The 25,455-nt window shown below is 37.5% G+C and overlaps 2 protein-coding genes across 2 annotated transcripts; one reads left to right on the top strand and one right to left on the bottom strand.

Moving 5' to 3' along the window:
• Positions 1-5,183: 5,183 nt before the first annotated feature.
• On the bottom strand, positions 5,184-6,134 carry LOC136174492 (olfactory receptor 4C46-like). The gene has a single exon (XM_065944677.1). It carries the CDS (start codon positions 6,132-6,134, stop codon positions 5,184-5,186), a length of 951 nt encoding a protein of 316 aa, XP_065800749.1.
• A 16,882-nt stretch (positions 6,135-23,016) lies between these two features.
• LOC136174491 (olfactory receptor 4A47-like) lies at positions 23,017-23,979 on the top strand. Its single transcript, XM_065944676.1, has one exon. The coding sequence runs from the start codon at positions 23,017-23,019 to the stop codon at positions 23,977-23,979; it is 963 nt and encodes a 320-aa protein (XP_065800748.1).
• The last annotated feature ends 1,476 nt before the right edge of the window (positions 23,980-25,455 follow it).

Below are 25,455 nucleotides of genomic sequence, written 5' to 3'. Positions count from 1 at the left end.
TGTTAATTTTATATCCTGCAACTTTACTATATTCATTGATTAGCTCTAGTAATTTTCTGGAAGAGTCTTTAGGGTTTTCTATGTAGAGGATCATGTCATCTACAAATAGCGAGAATTTCACTTCTTCTTTTCCTATCTGGATTCCTTTTACTTGTTTTTCTGCTCTGATTGCTGTGGCCAAAACTTCCAACATTATGTTAAATAGCAGTGGTGAGAGTGAGCATCCTTGTCTTGTTCCTGATTTCAGAGGAAATGCTTTCAATTTTTCACCATTGAGGGTGATGCTTGCTGTGGATTTTTCATATATAGCTTTTATTATGTTGAGGTATGTTCCTTCTATTCCTGCTTTCTGGAGAGTTTTAATCATAAATGAGTGTTGAATTTTGTCAAAGGCTTTCTCTGCATCTATTGAGATAATCATATGGTTTTTATCTTCCAGTTTGTTAATGTGGTGTATTACGTTGATTGATTTGCAGATATTAAAGCATCCTTGCATTCCTGGGATAAAGCCCACTTGATCATGGTGTATGATTTTTTAATTTTTTTTTAATTTTTATTTATCTTTTTATTTTTTTTTAACTTTTATTATTTTTTTTTCAGTGGGTTTTGTCAAACATTGATATGAATCAGCCATAGAGTTACACGTTTTCCCCATTCTGGTCCCCCATCCCACTCTCCACCCCATCTCCACCTGATTCCTCTGGGTCTTCCCAACCCACCAGGCCCGAGCACTTGACTCATGCATCCCACCTGGGCTGGTGGTGTGTTTCACCACAGATAATGGTGTATGATTTTTTTAATATGTTGTTGAATTCTGTTTGCTAGAATTTTGTTAAGGATTTTTGCATCTATGTTCATCAGTGATATTTGCCTGTAGTTTTCTTTTTTTGTGGCATCTTTGTCTGGTTTTGGAATTAGGGTGATGGTGGCCTCATAGAGTGAGTTTGGAAGTTTATCTTCATCTGCAATTTTCTGGAAGAGCTTGAGTAAGATAGGTGTTAGCTCTTCTCTAAATTTTTGGTAGAATTCAGCTGTGAAGCCATCTGGTCCTGGGCTTTTGTTTGCTGGAAGATTTTTGATTACAGTTTCGATTTCCTTGCTTGTGATGGTTCTGTTAAGATCTTCTATTTCTTCCTGGTTCAGTTTTGGAAAGTTATACTTTTCTAAGAATTTGTCTATTTCATCCAAGTTGCCCATTTTATTGGCATAGAGCTGCTGGTAGTAGTCTCTTATGATCCTTTGTATTTCAGAGTTGTCTGTTGTGATCTCTCCATTTTCATTTCTAATTTTGTTAATTTGGTTCTTCTCTCTTTGTTTCTTAATGAGTCTTGCTAATGGTTTGTCAATTTTGTTTATTTTTTCAAAAAACCAGCTTTTAGCTTTGTTGATTTTTGCTATGGTCTCTTTAGTTTCTTTTGCACTTTTTTCTGCCCTAATTTTTAAGATTTCTTTCCTTCTGCTAACCCTGGGGTTCTTCATTTCTTCCTTCTCTAATTCTTTTAAGTGTAGAGTTAGGTTGTTTACTTGGCTTTTTTCTTGTTTCTTGATGTAAGCCTGTAATGCTATGAAACTTCCCCTTAGCACTGCTTTTACAGTGTCCCATAGGTTTTGGGTTGTTGTGTTTTCATTTTCATTCACTTCTATACATATTTTGATTCCTTTTTTGATTTCTTCTATGATTTGTTGGTTTTTCAGAAGCGTGTTATTTAGCCTCCACATGTTTGAGTTTTTAACAATTTTTTTTCCTGTAATTAAGATCTAATCCTACTGCACTGTGGTCAGAAAAGATGACTGGAATGATTTCAATTTTTTTGAATTTTCCAAGACCAGATTTATGGCCCAGAATGTGATCTATTCTGGAGAAGATTCCTTGTGCACTTGAGAAAAAGGTGAAGTTGATTGTTTTGTGGTGAAATGTCCTATAGATATCAATTAGGTCTACCTGGTCCATTGTGTCCCTTAAGGTTTGTGTTTCCTTGTTAATTTTCTGTTTAGTTGATCTATCCATAGTTGTGAGTGGGGTATTAAAGTCTCCCTCTATTATTGTGTTAGAGATGTCTCTTTGAACACTTCTCCTGATCAAGCTTAACATCATGCCAGGTCAAGGACAGCGAGAAATGCTTACAGGATCCATTTTCATTAATATGGAGTGGGCAATAATGGGTTTATGTGTAGCTCAGAGGCAATTAATTGATAACTGGCATAAGAATTTTATCCTTAATTCTTTGAACCCATTTTCTATACATTGACGCTCAAATATATGGTATAATATGACCAAGCCTTAAGTTAAAGTCAGAACTGAGATATATACTGAGATATGACTCTTTATCCTACATACGTTTTGCCTATTATGCAGCTTTAAGTAAGACTTCCCTTTTTTGTCAGTAATTTTTTTATTGTAAAACCTAAAAATAAGCAAGCATCTAATTTGTTGGAATATTGTGTATAACTAAATTTTTATAATTTCATATAATTTCACTATTAGTTATGCTCTGGTACCTCATTAATCCTTCACTGAACACAGGCAGAGATGAACAATCATTTGGAGGTGGTATAGTAGAATGGATTTAAGCATCTTTGCTAATTCTATTTTTAACTCTGAATTTTCATGGCTCAGTAAGTATGCTGTTGCGTTGTTGTTTAGTCCCTAATTCGCGTCTGACTCTTCTGTGACCCTGTGGACTGCAGCCCTCCAGTCTCCTCTGTCCATGGGATTTCCCAGACAAGAATACTAGAGTGGGTAGCCATCCCCTCCTCCTGGGGATTCTTCCCAACCCAAGGATGGAACCCACTCAGATTCTTTACCACTGAGCCATGCGGAAAGCCCTTCTATTTATCTAGGTCTTCTTTAACTTCTTTTAGTGATGTTTTCAGTTTTTAGTGTACAATTTATCCACCACTTTGGTAAAATTTCTTCATAAGCATTTTATTCTTTCTGATAGTTCTGTCTACATAACTATTTAAAATTTTTTTTTGAATTGTTAATTCTTAGTATATTGAAATATAGCTAGTTTTGTATTGATTCTAACAGTTTTCTTGTGTGTGTGGGTTATTTAGATTTTTTTCTACATAAGATAATGTCATTTGTTAGTATAGCTTTACTTCTTCCTTTCCACTTTGTATACCTTTTATTTCCATTTCTAGTCTAATTTTTCTAACATTACTCTTCAGGAAAATATTAAATAGAAGTGATGAAAGTGAACATGTTCTGATTTTATGAGGTGAGCATTCAAACTTCCACTGCTAAGTATGTCTTCATCATAGGAGAATCCTCGGCATATATTTGTTGCTGACATAGAGCATGTCAGCTTTCAGGAGCACTTTGTCCCAGGTCTTACTGTAAACTGTCACCTATCTGGTCATGTAATTGTTTTCAAAAGGCCATTCCACAATGTTATTCATCAAGTTTCTATTAAGTTCTTTTGTCTATAATTTGCAAATATTTCTTTGACTCTCTCTCTTCATGTTAGATAGGTTTCCCTGGATCCAGATCCTGAGATGGGATTTTATGGAAGGAGAAGGGATTTAATGAAGCTATTGTGGTAGGAGAAGAAAGGATGTAGTCTAAACTGGGTTCTGAATTCAGCCTGTAGTCACAAGAGCTCTCGAGTTTAATTTTATGGATCCTACATTCTGAGAAGGCAGGACCTAAATCTGTTTTTATTAGTCACTGAAGACCCAACAAATGTCCATGTGCCTGATTCATTATTTCAGCTCAAAAATATTTACTGATAAATGAATGAAGGACAGGGGAATAATGGAAAACATTTATTATGAAACTGCTTTGTATGTAGATATAGTCACAGATTAAAAAAAAGTTTTTAATAATGAAATGTTGCCAAAAGGTAAAGATTAACAGAGAAATATAATATGAATAGCTCATATATATATAAGATAATGAAATCTTGCTGAGACAGGAAAAAATCAAGGTAAATTATTTGCTTATATTGCTGATAATTTCAGTTTTCCTTTCTTTCTTTCTCTCAAAAGAAAGAGTAAAAAAAATTGTGATTTCCCTAAACAGTTCACCTAGAATTCTCAGAATCTGAATTAAATAAAGTTAAATAAAAGGTAGGAAAAAATTCTCTCAAATACAGTGCCTTTTTTTCCTCTTTATTTTTTTTTCAGATTTTATTTTGCTTTCACCTTTTATTTATTCATTCAATGTTTATTACTAAACAGAAATTGTGCTACTCTGAAGAAACTATCATAATATACCAGGCAAGTTCTTTATGGAATATGACTCATATTTAATAGATAGAAATTCCTCTCTGACATCAAGAGTTTCTTTTGTTTGAGTCATCACACTTACGGATGGTTTTTCAATCTAGGATGGTGACATGAACAATTGTAAGTGCTATGAAACCTACTAGGAAACTTAAAAAAAAATCATGCAACCTCGATTCAACTATTATAAATGTTCAACGGACAATTTTATTATTAAATATATTTATGTTTAATTGGAGGATAATTGTTCTAATGTGTTCATCAAAACCCAGTATTGTGTTGGGTTTTATAACAATAAAATAGTTACATGTTACAGCCAACAAATACTATAATATATAAAGTGAACAATTGGCAATGAAAAGTTATTGGATTTTTAGTTACAGTAACGAAATGAAATGCACTATACACAGTTTGTCCAGCACAGTCTCTGTCTCAGTAAAAGGTAGTTAGTACTTATCTCCCCTTTCTATCGTTTCTTGGCTATCTATGAAGGCAGCTAGGATTCCGGTCAGGGAAATGGTCTGATTCTGATTACTGACTCCTTGGTATATGTGCTTTGATACCATCCCTTTTCCTTCAATTTCACCACTTGTAAAATTGGAATAATAGCAGCATTATAGCAATCTCTTTGTGTTGTTAGAGAGATTACTGGTAAATACTAATCTACTTAGTACTTCTTTCATTTTATTAGATGAAAAATCTATGAATCCACATTCAAGGTTGAAACTAGTAAAAATAAACCTCAATTTGGTAGAATTTTCTAAAGATGGAAAGAGTGGTTTTGATACATGTTTTTCTCTTTTTCTGGGAACTTATTTCTGCTCCCCTCAGTGCAGAATGTATAATTTGCAGTGAATAATTTACTTCTTTATTCTTTACATACTCCTTGTTGAGATCATCCAAAATACACTTTGACCTTTGTATCAGACGAGTTAATGTTTGGCTCTAAAGCACATTTATAAGACACCTGAAGTAACTTTCCTACTACACAATTTCCTCATGGCATTTTCCATCTGGGCATTTCTCAAGGTATAGATTAAGGGATTTAACATGGGAGTTATCACAGTATAAAATACAGCAACTGCTTTATCAATAGGCAAGGTAGCTGCAGGCCTCATGTACACAAATATGCAGGGCACAAAGTATAAAATGACCACTGTGATGTGGGAGATGCAGGTGGAGAGGGCTTTTCGTCTTGCTTCCAAGCTGTAGGCCCTTAGGGAACGCAAGATGACCACATAGGAGACCAGCAGGAGAAGGAAGTTTAACAGACAGATGAAGCCACTGTTGGCAGCAATGAAGAGTCCAAGAGTGTGGGTATCAGTGCAGGCAAGACTGAGCAAAGGGTTTAGGTCACACATAAAGTGGTCTACGACGTTGGGGCCACAGAAGGGTAAGCGGAAGATGAACAGGATCTGTATGAATCCATGAAGAAAGCCTCCCACCCATGACACTCCCACTAGCAGCCCACACACCTGCCAGTTCATGATGCTTGTATAGTGCAGGGGCTTGCAGATGGCCACACAGCAGTCATAGGCCATCACAGTGAGCAAGATGACTTCAGCACGTCCAAAGAAATGTTCCCCAAAGATTTGGGTCATACATCCATTAAATAAGATGGTTTTCTTCTCATGGAGTGAATCTACAATCATCTTAGGGGCACACACAGAGGAGTAGCAGGCATCAATAAAGGAGAGATAGGCCAGGAAAAAGTACATGGGGGACCCCAAAGATGGGCTTGCAGTGATGGTGACCATGATAAGCACATTTCCTACCACAGTGGTGATGTAGATGACAAAGAACACAGCAAATACAATTTTCTGCATCTTTGGATTCTCTGTGAGCCCCAGTAGAACAAACTCTGTCACATTGTTCCTGTTCTCCATGTGTTTCATGAAATGGTTCATTCCTGACCCAAAAGTGAGAGAGTTAATTCTTAGGTAGGTTGATAAGGAGTCTGGGGCCCTCAAAGAGAAAGGGTCCAAGGCCCTGGAGGAGGAGAAAGATATAAACATCTTTTTCTACATTGCTTTGTCTTAGTCACATAAAATGTTCTTTCTTAAACTGAGCTTTAGTGACAAAAATCTTTAAAATTAACTTTCTTTAAGCCCATGTTTTTTTTCTTAAACTGAGTTTTCATGACAATAACTTTTAAAATGAACTTCCTTTAAGCCCAGAACTAATGATTACACAACAAGACAACTCGTCTTGCTCAAGGGTTGGTTTTTCATTAAGCTCCCTACTAATGATTATGTAACAACAATGGATCTTCCCAAGGACATGTTTCTCCTTAAGGGAACCTTCTGACTAGTCTTGTGAAGACCTATGTTGTGGGAGTGGGTCTGGTAAGACCTTTCTATTGTCAGGTCTAATCTTTTGAATTTAAGATGTATGTTTTGGGAGTGGGTCTGGTAAAAGTATATAAGGCCTTGATAAGACTTGCTAAGAGGCCCTCTCAGTCCGCCTTCTGATGTCTATGTTAGAAGCTTTTCTCTGTCCTTTTCATTGTAATAGAACTTCTGCCACACAAAGGCTCTGAGTGATCAAGCCTGGTCCCTGATTCTGAAGCTAAATGCTCTTCTTTGGAGATCACAAATCCATCATTCACTGTCCAAAGCTATCAAAAGAAAACATAATTTTAATTTATGCATTCTTAAGCTTATTAAACTTCTTCATTCTAATACGTAATAAATACCCAGACTTTACTGAGTGTGAATTCTTTCTTGTTTTTTTTTTTTTTTTTTTTTTTTTTTAATGAAGAAAAGATTCTGAGTTCTTAAGATTTTTCCAATTACCTCCTAGGAGAAAAGTGTTTTAATAATGTAGATGTGAGGAACTTCTGTAAACCCATGGGCCAGAGACTTTAATCATCTGAAATGGTTCAGAGTCTAACTTGAAGTCATGTATTTCCCAGATAATGGCAATTAAGTGTGAAAAGAGGTAAAGTATGGATGTAAAGCTTAGGAATTTTCCATTTACTCTCTAAGAAATGGGGGACCATGGAAGGTCATTGAAAATATGAGTGGAAGGATGAAAGAAATCTGATGAAGAGAGAATTTTGGATGTTATTCTACTAAAGATTTTGTGTGTCTTGGATGAAGTTGGCAGGGTTTCAGTGAACGGGTGGAAGATGGAGATAGAAACCACAGTAGCAAAGTACTTAGAATAGCTGAAACAGGAGTAACACTGCAATGTGCATCTGCTAAGCTGCTTCAGTCCTGTCCATCTCTTTGCGGCCCCATGGACTCTAGCCCACCAGGCTCCTTCCTCCATGGGATTCTCCAGGCAAGAACACTGGAGTAGGTTGCCATGCCCTCCTCCAGGGTTCTTCCCAACAGATTGCTCTTGTTGTTTAGTTGCTAAGTCACGTCCGACTCTTTCGTGACCCCCATGGACGATAGCCGCTCCACACTCCTCTGTTCACGGGATTTTTCAAGCAAAAATACTGGAGCAGGTTTCTATTTCCTTCTCCATTGGGATCTTCCTGACCTAGGGATCGAACCCATGTCTTCTGCATTGGCAAGTGGATTCTTTACCACTGAGTCACCAGGAAAGCCCAAAGAATGGGTACAAGAGCTAATTAAAAGTATTCATAATGCATGTTGACTAAGCCTAATTACTTTGCAATAGGTATAGCATGTACATTCCAATGATTTTTTGCTATGTTCATGGTATACTATCACATGCTTTCTTTTCCCAGCAATAACAATTTGCATGGTTGGTATTGTATCATTCGTTTTGCACATGAGGAAACAATCTCATAGACTAATGTTAATAGCTTAATAAAAGTGCTAATATTAACTAAAACTGCACACTGAGGGTGCTCTAAGTGTTATGCAGACATTTGGTTTTAATCCTTGATACAAACTTATAAGATGGTTACTATCATCATTTTTATGCTTATTTTAAACATTAGGAAATAGAAGCATAGAGAAGTTAAGGATTCTGTTCAAGGCCAAGCAGCTAAAAATTTAGGCAAAGCTAAGATTAGTTCAGATTATGCATCTTTATTTTTTGCTCCAAATCATAATCCATGCTGTATACTGTCATGTTATAATAAACAATGGAGAACTAGTAACCTCCTTTTGAAATGGCCATAATTATTATACTTTTGATTACTTTAATTCTACTTGAGAAGCAAATTTATACTGATAAATTTCATCTACTCACACACACATACGCACACTCACACACACATTGATATCTCTGAACTCCCAAGTAGTAAGGAAACTGTGGTACTGAATTCATTGAATAGCCCTTTCATCTTGACTTCTTCCTCAGACCTAACTCTCCCTTCTCTGATACCACTTCAAAGAATAGGACCCCAGATTTTTCTGCAAAATGTTGAGAAAGTCTATGCTGCTGGTTAAATGGTTTGGTTTGAGAATCAGAAAAGACCCAGTTTGAATCCTGGTTCTTCCAACTGCAAATTCTTTCATCTGAAGTACACTTCTTTGGCACCTTACATTCTTGTTTTATCAGCTATAAAGTTAGAATAATAATATCCACTTCATAGATCAATAGTCGAGTGATTATGTATGAACACACCCACCTGCCGTGGACACAGAAAGAACTTTTAGTTACTTCTGTGACTGCGTATACAGCTGTGGGATAGGGAGAATTAACATTTGGAGCAATAATACAGAGAACTGTTTAACCATGCTTAAAGCTCCACAAGAACTACTACTAATTTTACTCTCAAAGAAACAATAGAGGCTGTTATTATCCATAGCTGGTTTCCCCAGAAAGGGTCTCCATATTTGTACTTGATGAGACTACTGGTGATTTATGCTACTGATATTTGTAATTTTCTCTTTCATGTATGTGAAGTATAGTTAAATTTTGTTTTTATCCTCATTATTAGTCCTGATCATTAAAGAAGATATTTCATGGCCAAGCATGGTGTCTGCTGTCACAGAGCTGGGTTCCTCAATTTGCTTAACCTCTTCAAGTCTCAAAATTTTCAAGGGTCAAATTAAGTTAATATTTATGAATATCTTTTGAAAAATTGAAATGCGGATAAAATAATCTTTTACTATATTTGAAAAAGGTTGAAAAATAATGAGTTATACATATGAAGTAACAAATTAAAATGAGCATTAGCATTATTGAAAAACTTACCTTAGCTTTTCACATGATTTTAGTGATGTTTGTATGTGTTCAGGAGCAGTTCCATGTTCAAACTAACTTATAGCAAGTAACTTTCAGTATAAAAGGTGCAACACTTGAGAAGAGCTTGTTAACTCTGAAATGAACAGTTGTTAAGAAATTTTATACAGTGAATACATATAAGTTCTTAGTATATCAATTATATCTCATAAAACCTGTTTTAAAAGATAAAAGAGTTCTTAGAAGTCTAAATCTTTCCATCTAGCTTCTAAAGCCTCAAATGGTCTTCACAGAAAACTTGCTTTCTGATTTTGAATTGAAAATGGGTTAATTGGAAATACTATGGAGAACTGATTTTGAATAAATGTCAGTGGTTCTGCAGCACAAGAAACAGAGTGTGAAGGAAACATATTCAAATGGTTCATTCTGCCCATGATGAATCTTGTTCTAGAAAGGTGAACAGCAACACAAATCACTTCCACCTTGCTCTTGTATCATAGATATACAAAGAGGCTTTGATAAGGTCCAGGGACCATGTCTTATAGCTGCTGCTTTCTCTCCTAGGAATTAATTATCTCATTTGATGGAAAGGCTCTGTTTAGAAACAAGTATTCTGGAATGACAGTGCGGAGAAACACTCACTGTGAAGTGGGGAATAGTTTTCCCTTCGCGTGTGCATGGGAGTTCAGATGTGTTTGACTGTGATCCCATGAAGTCTCCCAGGCTTCTCTGTCTATGGAATTTTCCAGATGAGATTACAGGAGTGGGTTGCCATTTCCTTCTCCAGGGGGTCTTCCTGACCCAGGGATCAAACCCACGTCTCTCGTGTCTCCTGCATCCGCAGGCGGGTTCTTTACGAGCTGAGCCAGTGGAGAAGCTCAGTATTCCCTTCACCTGGAAACTAAATCTGTGAGAGCCCCTCTTTTCTACCAGCACCTGGATTGTTAAGAAAACTGAATGTCTTGTCAATAGCAAAGTGGCATAATTCCTGTGTGTGACATGTGATGTAGAATCCCCGTTGATTCCTGTGATAGGAGAATTTGTATTTTCTTATCAATTATTAAAACAGTTTTGGAAACCATTATTGATTGCTTGAGAGCTAGATCACTGAAGACACACAATTAATGGCAGCCTTTCAAAAGTTCTTGAGTCTAAAAGCTGTTTTTCTTTCTCCCTTCCACCTCCTCCTCCAGATTTAGAGATATATCACAGACAAATAAAATTTTGTTTTTAGGGTGTATAACAGCATTTAGATATAAGTATATGTTGTGAAATAGTCACCACAATCAAGCTATTAACATATTTATCAATCATATAGTGATAATACAATCCATCCTCTCAGCAAATTCTGAGTGTACAATGCAGTATTGTTAACTATAATAACATCTCTGTGTAGCATACGTCCAGAAATTATTCATCCTTACATAACTGAAATTTGTTTTCCCTTTTTCTGTCTCTGCTCATTTCTCCCTCCCTGGCATTCTACTCTTTGTGTCTATAGGTTTGACTATTTAAGATTTCATATATAAGTAATGGAGCTTCCCAGATGGTGTTAGTGATAAAGAACCCACCTGCCAATGCAGGTGACGTGAGAGACAGGGGTTTGATCCCTGTGTAGGGAAGATGCTCTGAAGGATGTCATGACAACCCACTCCAGGATTCTTGCTTGGAGAATCCCATGGACAGAGGAGCCTGGCAGGCTACATTCCATAAGGTTGCAAAGAGTTGGACACAACTGAAGTGACAGCAGTCACACACACACATAAGTAATATCATGTAGCATTTCTCTTGTCTACATGGCTTATCGTACTTACCGTAATGTCTCCAGATTCATTTCATGCTCTTGCAAATGAAGTTTCCTTTTAAGGAAAAAACTATATAATATTCTACTATATATATGTGCTTCGTATCCTGGAGAAGGAAATGGCAACCCACTCCAGTATTCTTGCCTGAGAAATCTCATGGACAGAAGAGCCTAGTGGGCTACAGTCCATGAGGTCACAAAAGGGCTGACACGACATAGCAATTAAACACACATGGTCTACCCATATATCTGACATATGTATTATTTCCGTATTCCAGTTATTGTGTATGAGCATGAGTCCAGATATCTCTTCAGAGTAATTGATTTTAATTCCTTTGTGTATATACCCAGAAGTGAGAGTGCTGAGTCAGAAGTAGTTCTAGTTTTAATTTTTGGAGAAATCTCCATTCTATGTTCTATAATTGCTTTGTCAGTTTACAAGGGTTTCCTTTTTTTCACATCTTTACCAACACTTGTTATTTTTGTGTTTTTTGTAATTACCAGATAACTGTGACACCTCACTGCTGTTTTGATTTGCATTTTCCTGATGACTAGTGACATTTAACACTTTTTCATTTACCTATTGGCCATGGTAAGTATTCTTTTGAGAAATTTCCTATTCCGATTTTAAAATTAGGTTAATTGTTTTTTCACTATTGATTTTTGCAAGTTCCTTACATATAAGGGATATTAGCCCAGTATCAGACATGTGGCTGTGGCTGCAAATATTTTCTCAATTCACTGGTTGCCTTTTTATTCCAGATGCTTCCTTTGCTGTGCAGGGTTTTTTTTTTTTTTTTTTTTTTTTTAATGCAGCCCCACTTTTCTGCTTTTACTTTTGGTGTCATATTTAAGAAATCGTTACCTAGACCAATGTCAAGATTTTCTGAGTTGTCTTCAAGTACTTTTTGTTTGCTTGTTTCCTGTCTGGTATTTAATCCATCTTGAGTTTTATTTTTTGTATACTCTGAGATAAGGATCTGATTTTCTTCTTCTGCATGTGGTGATCCAGAGTACACAAGCCATTACTGAAGGAACCATTCTTTTTCTGGGCACCCTTGTGAAAGTTCAGTTGACTATGTATGTGGATGGCTTGTTCCTGATTTAGAAACCAGGAATTGAGTGGTCTACAGTTCTATTCTTCTTGCTCAAGGTAACTTGGGATATATGTATTTGTGATCTGTATGAGTTTTTGTGCAAATGCTGTTGTTCACTTCTCAGAGGGCTAAGTAGCCACAAAACCCAGAAGGCTCCATCTTACAGCACTTTTCTTTCTTTGTATGTATGCGTTTGTCAGTGTGAAATATTAGCAGTAAAAATGAGAACATAAATCTAAACACAAGAGAGTTCCAATTGTTCTACATTCTTTTCATTTGAAGTTATTTTCCTTTGGATCCTGGTATTTTATTGTGGTTTTAATTTCTTGCTTCTCTGTTGCTAATTTTGTGGAGCACTGTTTTTCATGCTCTTATTTACCACTTATATATTTTCTTTTGTGATATCGCTGTTCATGTCCTTTGCACATTTAAAAATAGTTTTAAAATTATATAATACACATATAAAATGTATACATATATATATCAGTACAGTTCAGTTGTTCAGTCATGTCCGACTTTTTGCGACACTATAAACCGCAGCATGCTGGGTCTCCCTACCATCACCAGCTCCCAGAGTCCACCCAAACCCATGTCCATTGACTCACTGATGCCATCCAACCATCTCATCCTCTATCATTCCCTTCTCCTCCGGCCCTCAACCTTTCCCAGGATCGGGGTCTTTTCTAATGAGTCAGCTCTTCGCATCAGGTGGCCAAAGTATTGGAGTTTGAGTTTCAACATCAGTCCTTCCAATGAACACCCAGGACTGATCTTTAGGATGGACTGGTTGCATCTCATTGCAGTCCAAGGGACTCTCAAGAGCCTTCTCCAACACCACAGTTCTAAAGCATCAATTCTTCAGTGCTCAACTTTCTTTATAGTCCAATTCTCACATCCGTACCTGACCACTGGAAAAACCATAGCCTTGACTAGACGGACCTTTGTGGACAAAGTAATGTCTCTGCTTTTTAATATGCTCTCTAGGTTGATCATAACTTTCCTTCCAAGGGTTAAGCATCTTTTAATTTCATGGTTGTAAACACCATCTACAGTGATTTTGGAGCCCAGAAAAATAGTCAGCCACTGCTTCCCCATCTATTTGCCATGAAGTGATGGGACCAGATGCCATGATCTTAGTTTTCTGAATGTTGAGCTTTAAGCCAACTTTTTCACTCTCTGCTTTCACTTTCATCAATAGGCTCTTTAGTTCTTCTTCACTTTCTGCCATAAAGGTGGTGTCATCTCCATATCTGAGGTTATTGATATTTCTCCCAGCAATCTTGATTCTAGCTTGTGCTTCCTCCAGCCCAGCGTTTCTCATGATGTACTCTGCATATAAGTTAAATCAGCAATGTGACAACATACAGCCTTGACGTACTCCTTTTCCTATTTGGAACCAATCTGTTGTTCCATGTCGAGTTCTAACTGTTGCTTCCTGACCTTCATACAGGTTTCTCAAGAGTCAAGTCAGTTGGTCTGGTATTCCCATCTCCTTCAGAATTTTCCACAATTTGTTGTGATCCACACAGTCGAAGGCTTTGGCATAGTCAATAAAGCAGAAATAGATGTTTTTCTGGAACTCTCTTGCCTTTTCGATGATCCAGCAGATGTTGGCAATTTGATCCCTGGTTCCTCTGCCTTTTCTAAAACCACCTTGAACATCTGGAAGTTCATGGTTCATGTGTTGCTGAAGCCTGGCTTGGAGAATTTTGAGCATTTCTTTGCTAGCGTGTGAGATGAGTGCAATTGTGCGGTAGTTTGAGCATTCTTTGGCATTGTCTTTCTTTGGGATTGGAATGAAAACTGACATTTTCCAGTCCTGTGGCCACTGCTGAGTTTTCCAAATTTTCTGGCATATTGAGTGCAGCACTTTCACAGCATCATCTTTTAGGATTTGAAATAGCTCAACTGGAATTCCATCACCTCCACTAGCTTTGTTTGTAGTGATGCTTCCTAAGGCCCACTTGACTTCGCATTCCAGGATGTCTGACTCTGGGTGAGTGATCACACCATCATGATGATCTGGGTTGTGAAGATCTTTTTTATGCAGTTCTTCTGTGTATTCTTGCCACCTCTTCTTAATATCTTCTTCTGTTAGGTCCATACCATTTCTGTCCTTTATTGTGCCCATCTTTGCAAGAAATGTTCCCTTGGTATTTCTAATTTTCTTGAAGAGATCTCTAGGCTTTCCCATTTTATTGTTTTCCTCTATCTCTTTGCCTTCATAAGAAGTATTCATGTATAGTTGGAATGATTTGTTCCTTGAAAGCTTAGTAAAATGACCTGTAAAACCAAACCAAACCACCTATCCATCCTTTTCAGTGTTTCCTAGTGTTCTCCCCCCAGAGTAGTCATAAGTCTGTTTCTTAACATTATTCAAGTATTTTTACAAAAAAGGCATATTTATCTATGTTTATGTGTACAAATGTCTGCAATAAATATTTACATTTTATTATTAAACACAGTGAGGATCTTTCCATAACAGTCTATATATATCTCATTCTCAGTTATTCTTATAATATGTGATTTTCCCTTATAAGATTCCTGAATTAGTGTATCCAGTACTTTTCATGTCATTTCCAATCTTTCCCTGTGATGTGTAATTCTGCGATAAATATGTAACTTCTTGATTATGTGCTCTTAGAAATGTTAGTTTCCAGAAGCAGAGATTTTGGGTCACAGGGAATATATGTTTAAAATGTTGATATTCACAGTTATTTTCAAAATGATTCATGAGGTTATACCTACACTTCTGCCCACAGTCTGAGAATATCCTGTTTACCTTCTTAACAACCAGTGATCAGTTTTTGGGAATGTGACAATATTGTTCATTCATTAAAGAATTTATAATTCATTTGTGTACTTTAATTGAAATTCTTTAAATATAATTGACTTAAGTATCTTTTCACATGTTTAAGTTGTATATATTTATCTTTAAATTGTCTATTAATATTTTTGGTTATTTTCTTTGTCATACTTCTATGAGCAATTATATACTAAGGAAATAATCTTTTGAAAAAATCGTTATGTATGTACTTAATTTTCTGACTTGTTATTTGATTTTGAATTTGTTTTGCTATGTAGATATTTTTGGTTATATACTTGGTCAGATTTATGAATACATTATGTGTTTTTTGTTTCATCATTAAAAGTTTTGCTCATTTCTGCTAAATATAATATTATTCCTTATTTTTCAGACATTAATGTTTTAGCACTTTTGTGGTTTTGTATTTTATATGAAATGTTTTATCCATCAGATATTTATTTTGATTATAAGGAGTTAAATAAGAGTTGTATTTTATTGTTTTCTAAATGAACATTTTTAGTAGTTGCATAATTATCTTTCACCACTGATTTGAAATCCTAACTATACTGTGTTCTAAAGTTCCACATCTATGCGGATGCAATTCTGGACTTTATTTTGTTCCACTGATTTTTTTCAGTCATGTACTATTTAATGTATGATACAACAATTCATCTACAGAATATTTGGAAATCCAATAAGCCCAGAACTCCTTCATTACTCTTCTTTTTCAGAATTATATCTGTTCCTGCATATGTATGTTGTCAAATTAAATTTATAATAAAGGGCCAGTCACAGAAATTCTGTGTCAATTTTTGACTTACAAAGAATAGTTTAGGAAGGGTTCATATTTTTAGAGATTTGAGAACGCCTGTCCATGAAGAGAGTAGGTGTTTTCATTGTCTTTTTTATCCTCTTTGTTAGTGCTTTACATATTCTGTGTTTTTTAATCCCTTATAGATAGCTGCTGTTGTTACTCCCTGATCTCTTAAATGTCAGCTGACATTATTGCCGCAAGAAAAACCATCTCTTTTAGGAAATCCATGACTTAAAACTTTGCTGGCCATCAATTGATGTGGCTGAGATCATTCTACTGATGGGTCTGGCCTATGACTACTATGCATCCATCACCATCTAAGTTTATATAGGTGTGGCCATATCTGGTAGTTACCTCGATTAAAAGATGTATTCATGCAACGCTGCGGATCTTTACAGTCTGGCTGCCGTTTTTTGGCCCCAGTGACATAGAATTCATGTGTATCATGAACTCTGTCGAAAGCTGTTTACCTGAATACGTATACACTTTATTGCTGCCAACTGAGAACTTGTCTGCCTGTTAAACTGAATGCCTTTTGATGCCCCCTGTGCTGTGGTCCTTCACACTTTGAAATCTCACGGCTTGAACGGCAGGTGCAAAGCCCTCTGCATCTGAGTCTCGCGCATCTCTCTGGGTATTTTACTCTTCGTGCCCTGCATATCTGCATATCTGCCTCAGACTATGACCTTTTCATCAATGAAGCCATGTCTCTATTTTATACTATGCTAACTCTTAACTTATATTCTTTATCCTACATCCTCAGAAATGCAGAGGTAAAAACTGCTGTGAAGAAGTCCCAAGTCAAAAGATGACTTCAGAGGGGAAGTAATGAAAACAGCATAAAATAATTTTAACTTTTTATCCTGTAAGTGTTAGGGCTATTTTGTGTTGTTTTCACAATTTCCCCTCTGAAGTCATCGTTTGATTCAGAACTTCCTCACAGAATTGTTTACCTCTGCATTTCTGAGGGTACAGAATAAAGAGTTGGGTTTCCCTGGTGGTCTAGTGGCTAGGACTTGCGCTCCCAATGCAGGGTGCCGGGTTCAATTCCTGGTCAGGAAGCTAAATCCCACATACAGCAACTAAGAGTTCCCATGCTGCAACTAAATAAAGACCCCACATGCCACAACTAATACCTGGTGCAGTCAAATAAATAAATATATTTGTAAACTTTTTATTTTATATTGGAGTATAGCTGATCAGTGATGTTGGACAGCAAAGGGACTCAGCCATGCATACACATGCATCCATTCTCCCCCAAACTCCCCTCCCATCCAGGGTGCCACGTAACACTGAGCAGAGATCCCCGTGCTCTACAGTAAAATAAGTGAACTCTATATTTAGAGAAATGGTGAGGAATTAATTTCTATTTTTAGGACCAAGGGAACACTGTTTGTCAGAGGTATACTGATGTTGACATTCGGAAATCTGAAGAGAGGCCCTAATAGGAACTCATCATTACAAAAATATTCATTTTAGATATATTTATCACCCATTTCTTGGTCACATGTTGGAGTACTGTCAGAACCAGTTTGGTTTCTTGTTAAAATGCAATTGTTCACTGCTCATGAAATTTCAAAACAAAAGAAAGCATTTGGGGAAAATAGGAATCCTAGAGTATTTATTTTCCAGTTTCTCTTTCCACAACTTTCTAATACGCTGGCTCATCTTTTCTGATTCTCTATTTTTTTCTATACCTTCCTGAAAAAGAAAAAAGTTTGCCATCTGTTATTACTGTATTATTAAAATAAAAATTCACTGCTATTATAATCTTAACTATGTTGTGTTGGTCAGTCGCTAAGTTGGATCTGACTTTTTGCGACCCAATGGACTGTAGCACCCCAGGTTTCTCTGTTCTTCACTATCTCCTGGAGTTTGCTCAAATTCATGTCCATTGAGTCTGTGATACCATTCAACCATCTCATCCTCTGTTGCTCCCTTCTCTGCCTGCCCTCAACCTTTCCCAGTATTAGGGTATTTTCCAAAGCGTTGACTTTTTTGCCAAAGAGTTGGCTCTTTGCATTAGGTGGCCAAAGTATTGCAGCTTTAGTGTCAGTCCTTCCAATGAAAGTTCAAGGTTAATTTTCTTTAGGATTGACTGGTTTAATCTCCTCACAGTCAAAGAGACTCTCAAGAGTCTTCTCCAACACCAGCATATGTATGTGCATGTTTATATATATATGGGTGCATAAATATATATATACTTATATACATGTATATATGGGCTTCCCATGTGGCTCAGTGCTTCCGTGGTGGCTCAGATGGTAAAGAATCTGCCTGCAATGCAGGAGACCTGGGCTCGATCCTTGGGCAGGGAAGATCCCCTGGAGAAGGGAGGGGTACCCACTCCAGTCTTCTGGCCTGGAGAATTCCACGGACAGAGGAGCCTGGTGGGCTACAGTCCATGAGGTCACAAAGAGCTGGACATGACTGAGGGACTAACACGGGTGGCATAGTGATAAAGAATCTGCCTGCCAATACAGGAGACGTGGGTTCTATCCCTGAGTCTGGAAGATCCCCTGAGAAGGAGAAGGAAACGGAAACCCACTCCAGTGTTCTTGCCTGGAAAATCCCATGGACAGAGGAGGCTGGTGGGCTGCAGTCCCTGGGGTTGCAAAAGAGTTGGACAGGATTTAACATCTAAAACAAAACAATTTAGTATTTAGTATATGCAAATAAATGACTTAAAGATCTCTAGAAGGACTCGGGCCATAGATTCTAATCTGAGTGAAAATTACCAACTTGCAGAAGCACATCTGGACTGGACAGGGATGCGTAGGGAGATGACATCCAACGATGCCAATCATGCTATCACTGGCTAAACTGCAAAAGTGCCACCACTCTCTTGACCTCAGAATCAATATGATTCTCAGAACTGCTTAGCCCAGATAACTAGTATCCACCCAAAGCCTTGCAGAAATGCTCCTGGTTGTCAGATTCTAAGTCAAATATTTTCATCCACTTTGCAGGAGGACATGGGAATGTAGCTCTCTGGATTTTAGGTAGGGAAAACGGGTTTACACTTTGGAAACTAACAACTTACGTATGCTGCCCTGAACAGAGTTTTGGGTAATCACACACTCCCAGTGTTCACTGCAGTTGGGGATGGGGTCTCATAAAATGGGCTTCATTTATCTCATAGAAAGTTGTTCTTTCCTAGAAAAATTCAAACGTTTGTGTCTCTACCTTACAGGCAGAAAGAAAAGCAGAAACAGAGGACCACAAGGAATCTAGAGAAAAAAAATTTGACTACTATAGTCATTTTTTCTTTCTTTCTTTTTTTTTTTTTTCTTTTTTACTGAATTCCTGCGTTGTTGTTGTTCAGCCGTGTCAGACCCTTTGCGACCCCATGGACTGCAGCACATCCTGCTTCCATGTCCTTCACCATTTCCTGGAGCTTGCTCAGACTCATGTCTGTTGTAGTAACTGTGTCTGGGCTTCCCCGGAGGCGCTAGTGGTAAAGAACCTGCCTGCCCGTGCAGGAGATAGAGGGACGCGGGTTTGCTCCATGGGTGGGGAAGGTCCCCTGGGGAAGGGAGTGGCTACCGACTCCAGTAATCTTGCCTGGGAAAGCCCACAGACGGGGAAGCCTGGTGGGTTCCATGGGGTTACAAAGAATCAGGCACCACAGAGCGACCAACAGTTTAGTTTTCCCTTCAGAAGCACAAATGGATAGAATCATTCTTTCTATGTATATCCTGGCACTATCGCACTGTAGCATAGCATTTGGTAGCACCTCTCAAGAGGCTCTGCCTCCTTAATTTTTCAGATATTTATGAGATGGATGCTTCCCTTAACTAAAAGATTGCTTATCTTACTTTGCACGTGTGCTTAGTCACTCAGTCGTGTCTGACTCTTTGCGACCCCATGGACTGGAGCTCACCAGACTTATCTGTCCATGGAATTCTTCAGGCAGTAACTCTGGAGTGGGTAGCTATTCTCTTCTCCAGGGAATCTTTCTGACCCAGGGATCGGACCCAGGTCTCTTGCATTGCAGGCAGATTTTTGCTGCCTGAGCCACCAGGAAGCTCACTTTAATTTTAAAGAAACATTAAGCTAAAGCCAAATTCCTAACCAAGATCTGTGCTGCTCTTCAGGGCTCTTGTCCTGTCTCCCTCTTCAGCCTCAGTCTGTTCTGTCCACTCCTTCCCTATTTCACTTCGGGCACAATGACATTTCAGGGTCTTCAACTCTCTAGGTTACTTCCAACATTGGAGCTTAGGACATGCAACGCTGTTATGTAGTTGCTTCTCATCTGCTGGATTCCAGCTGGAATTATTACCCTTTCTAAAGACCTGTCATTATTGTCTGCTGTGCACTCTCCCTCTTACTTTCTGTCACAGTTCCCTGTGTTTTGTTTTACTAGCGTGGATCACAGATCATCATTACCTTATTGTGTGTGTACAAGTCACTTCAGTCGTGTCTGACTGTTTGTGACCCTATGGACGTAGCCCGTCAGGCTCCTCTAGCTGTTGGATTCTCCAGGCAAGAATACTGGAGTGGTTGCCATTTCCTTCTCCAGGGGATCTTCCCGACCCAGGGATCGAATCCAGTTCTCTTAAGTCTCCTGCACTGGCAGGTGGGTTCTTTACCACTAGCACCACCTGGGAAGTTGTTCAATTTTTAAGTGACTGGCTGTATTATATACAAGCTGAATGCAGTAGCACTTTTATCCTGATTTTTTTCCCCTCTTTACTGATGCTTCATTCTCTGGCTCACAGGATAAAGCCTGCCACAAAGTAGACCCTCAATAAAACTTAAAAAAAAAAAATAGATTGGATAAATAATGCTATTGCATCTAAACTGGAGATAAAATTTTATCATACCCAGCCCCACACTTACAGGCAGAACACATTAAGAATTAGATAAAAAGAAAGAAAATCTTCCTATGGATAAATGGGGAAATAAGTGATAAATTCACTTGTCTTGCAGCAAAATGAGAGGGCTAATATTTTATTCTCTACTGGGAAAGGTTCCATAATGGTTCTGAAGCTATATTTTTCTCCTTGTTACATCTTCCTGACTCCAACTATGTCATTGGTCTAACAGTATCTTGACATAGAGATATTCTGTTAAGATTTGGTGGAAAATCACAGGGAATATAATTAAGCAAGAGTCTGTCTTGGATAGGAGAAGACAATGGCAAACCACTCCAGCACTCTTGCCTGGAGAACCCCAGGGACGGAGGAGCCTGGTGGGCTGCCATCTCTGGGGTCACACAGAGTCGGACACGACTGAAGCGACTTCGCAGCAGCAGCTGCAGCAGTCTTGGATACTCTCCAAATTCACGACTTGATAAACCTGATTAGAAGGTATAAGATCCCATGATCTTTGCCTCTGTCAGGGAGATGATGCTATCCTCTTTAGAACTATTATACCTTTTCCAAGAGTTGCAATAACTATTTCCATAATGAGCTCTCAAAATCTCAGTAAGTTTCTTTTGCTATACTAACACAATAGAAAGAGGTAGGGGAAAAAAGCTGCATAGAATATTTTCTTTATTGAAGTTACTGGAAAACAGTTTAGTTACTAGAGCAATTTCCTTTTCAAAATAGTTGTTAACTTATATGACATAGATTTGTCTGCTGTTTTAATTACCTTAAGCTGGAAAAAATATTTTTTCTGTTTGTAATATGGAATTTTGGGGGAATTTTTTAAAAACATTTCTACAAGGTGAGTAATAACAATTTTCTGAAATATTTAGAAAATTCTATTAAGAAAAGAGGCTGACATAGTCATGTGAAATCAAATATATTTTTAGGAATAATGCAGGTTTTTGTCCTTTGTGTTCATACTGGATTGAAGACATTTCTATGTCTTTACGAGATAGTTGAAAAGGCTTCTTGCTGACTGTGAACTGGAATCCAAAAGGTAAATTTATAACAGTTAGTAGTAGATGCTGGATTTTTCAGTTGTGTAGATTTATTTACTATGTAGGAAATTGCAAACTTGGATTTATAAGAATTGAAAATTTGGAAACCTTTTCCTGAAATCACAAGATTTTTGAAGTGAGCTAGTTTAAAATTCAATTTCTCTCACTGAGAAATGTATGATTTTTAGAAAATTAAATATTATAAGCCTGTGTCTTTAAAAAGTGAAGTTAACAATATTTCTTACAGTGAAGACTAAATTTGATACATTAAATGTGATTTTATAAGTGCACAGAATACATGCACTTATACATATACATATGGAGGTATAAAACATCAGTGTAAGCATGGAGATTTGTTTATCCCTAAGTCATATCCAAATCTTTGCCACCCCATGGACTGTAGCCCACCAGGCTCCTCTATCCGTTGGATTTCCCAGGCAAGAATATTGGGGTGGGTTGCCCTTTCCTTCTCCAAGGGATCTTCCCAACCCAGGAGCTAAACCCCTGTCGCCTGCTTGGATGGAGATTCTTTACCACTGAGCCATCTGAGAAGTCCAAGAAGAGATAACATCTAACATATAGTTTGGCATTAAAATGATAGATATTCTTACAATGTTAATATTTCCTTTTATTAAACTATTCTCTACCACAAAATGAGATGGAGTACATTTAGGAAGGAATAGGTTAATTGTGGAATATTGAAAATGTATTTAATAAATTTAATAAATATGATTAAAATTTATTTTAATAAATATTAAATTGATATCTGTTTGAATATGTCAATTAGATAGTTGCATACACATATTTATTCCTAAATTTGTTCTCCCCACTTTGAATGTGTAAGTTACCTTAAATGATTCTTTACTTAAATATTTCACTTTTGTGATTTTGTACTTGGTTCATCTTTTCATGGAATTCCCTATTTATCCACTCTTATTATTTCACTTTTCCTATAAAACTCAGCTGAAGTATTGTTTTCTTTGAGAAACCTTCCCAGATCCAGAGTTGATTATAGACATTCTGGAAATGTTAACCCTTATCCATATGAACCTATTTATAGTGACGCTTATAAAATTGGTTGTTATGGTCTGACCCCTCATTATACATCTAATCACTGAGAATAGGGAAGCATTCTTATTTGACTTTATGATCCTAATGTCAGGTTTAACACGTTGGGTGAATAAAGTACATTAAGCTTATAATCCATGTAAAGGTGTTTTTAATTTTTTGACTTGATTCATAGGTAAACTGCTCCTCATATGTGAAGCCAGCACCTGTAAGGAATAGATGGAACCAAGAAGCAATGTGACTCACTTTGTCCTCCTGGGCCTCACTCAGAATCCAAAGGGGCAGAAAGTCCTTTCTGCTATGTTCTTGTTCTCCTACATTTTGACCATGTTGGGCAACATGCTTATTGTGGCGACTGTAACGTTTAGTAAGATCCTGAATTCGCCGATGTACTTTTTTCTTGCTAGTTTATCATTTATGGATGTCATTTATTCCTCATCTATTTCTCCCAAATTGATTTCAAGCTTGTTCTTAGGGAAAAATACCATATCCTTCCAATCCTGTATGACCCAGCTGTTTACAGAGCACTTTTTTGCTGGATCAGGGGTCTTCCTTCTGCTGGTGATGGCCTATGACCGCTTCGTGGCCATCTGTCAGCCCTTGCGTTATCTGGTGATCATGAGGCAGAGGGTGTGTGTTGTGCTGCTGGTGGTGTCCTGGGTTGGAGGTTTTCTGCACTCCATTATTCAGCTTAGCACTATTTTCGGGCTCCCGTTCTGTGGCCCCAATGTCATTGATCATTTTTTCTGTGACATGTACCCTCTATTGAAACTGGTCTGTACTGACACCTATATCATCGGCATCTTAGTAGCAGCAAATGGAGGACTGATCTGCACTGCTGTGTTTCTGCTCTTACTCGCCTCCTACGGAGTCATCCTGCACTCTCTGAAGAACCTGAGTCAGGAAGGGAGGCGGAAAGCCCTCCAGACCTGTGGCTCCCACATCACCGTGGTTGTCTGCTTCTTTGTTCCTTGCATTTTCATGTATGTGAGACCCGCTAAGACCTTCCCCATTGACAAATCTGTGAGTGTGTTTTATACAGTCATAACCCCCATGCTGAACCCATTAATCTACACTCTGCGAAACTCAGAGATGACAAATGCTATGAATAAGTTTTGGAGACTGAACATGGTATTTTATGGTAAAAAAAATGCATCATCTACCATGAAGGGGGTCATTTGACATCAGAGATCACTTCCTTGGAATTCAGTATCTTTCTCAAATCTGATGCTGGTTCTAGAAATTTATAAATTATAATATAAAAAGTTGTACTATAACTATACAATTGTGCTGTTAATAACATGGATTGTTCCTCTCCATGGTAGAATGCAAGCTTTGTAATATTTTCCTTATCACTGTACCTAGAAAGATGTAAGAAAGATTGAAGGAGCCAATATCATGTAACAGATTAGGGAAGGAAATTTTATATAGTTACACTGATTTTTATAAATTTATGCATTTTTTTGTTTTAATTTTTTCCAGACAGTATTTATTTTTAGTTAGATTCTTGTCTTTTAAGTTATTCTTTTTATTATGCTATTTAACGACAATCTCTTTAACAAGTGGTGCTGGGAAAACTGGTCAACCACTTGTAAAAGAACGAAACTAGAACACTTTCTAACACCATACACAAAAATAAACTCAAAATGGATTAAAGATCTAAATGTAAGACCAGAAACTATAAAACTCCTAGAGGAGAACATAGGCAAAACACTCTCTGACATAAATCACAGCAAGATCCTCTATGACCCACCTCCCAGAATATTGGAAATAAAAGCAAAAATAAACAAATGGGACCTAATGAAACTTAAAAACTTTTGCACAACAAAGGAAACTATAAGTAAGGTGAAAAGACAGCCCTCAGATTGGGAGAAAATAATAGCAAATGAGGAAACAGACAAAGGATTAATCTCAAAAATATATAAGCAACTCCTGAAGCTCAATTCCAGAAAAATAAATGACCCAATCAAAAAATTGGCCAAAGAACTAAACAGACATTTCTCCAAAGAAGACATACAGATGGCTAACAAACACATGAAAAGATGCTCCACATCACTCATTATCAGAGAAACGCAAATCAAAACCACAATGAGGTACCATTACACGCCAGTCAGGATGGCTGCTATCCAAAAGTCTACAAACAATAGATGCTGGAGAGGGTGTGGAGAAAAGGGAACCCTCTTACACTGTTGGTGGGAATGCAAACTAGTACAGCCACTATGGAGAGCAGTGTGGAGATTTCTTAAAAAACTGGGAATAGAACTACCATATGACCCAGCAATACCACTTCTGGGCATACACACTGAGGAATCCAGATCTGAAACAGACACGTGCACCCCAATGTTCATCGCAGCACTGTTTATAATAGCCTGGTCATGGAAGCAACCCAGATGCCCATCAGCAGATGAATGGATAAGGAAGCTGTGGTACATATACACCATGGAATATTACTCAGTCGTTAAAAAGAATTAATTTGAATCAGTTCTAATGAGATGGATGAAACTGGAGCCCATTATACAGAGTGAGGTGAGCCAGAAAGATAAAGAACATTACAGTATACTAACGCATATATGCGGAATTTAGAAAGATGGTAGCGATGGCCCTATATGCAGGGCAGAAGAAGAGACACAGAAGTACAGAACAGACTTCTGAACTCTG

The sequence above is a fragment of the Muntiacus reevesi genome, chromosome 9 (assembly GCF_963930625.1).
Source record: "Muntiacus reevesi chromosome 9, mMunRee1.1, whole genome shotgun sequence".
Taxonomy (NCBI): Eukaryota; Metazoa; Chordata; class Mammalia; order Artiodactyla; family Cervidae; genus Muntiacus; species Muntiacus reevesi.
Note: the sequence above shows the minus strand (reverse complement) of the source record. Positions and strands in the feature narration are given on the sequence as shown.

Bases quoted from the DNA above. Each gene is read 5' to 3' on its own strand.
- LOC136174492 (XM_065944677.1), bottom strand. From the start codon at position 6,134: ATGAACCATTTCATGAAACACATGGAGAACAGGAACAATGTGACAGAG.
- LOC136174491 (XM_065944676.1), top strand. From the start codon at position 23,017: ATGGAACCAAGAAGCAATGTGACTCACTTTGTCCTCCTGGGCCTCACT.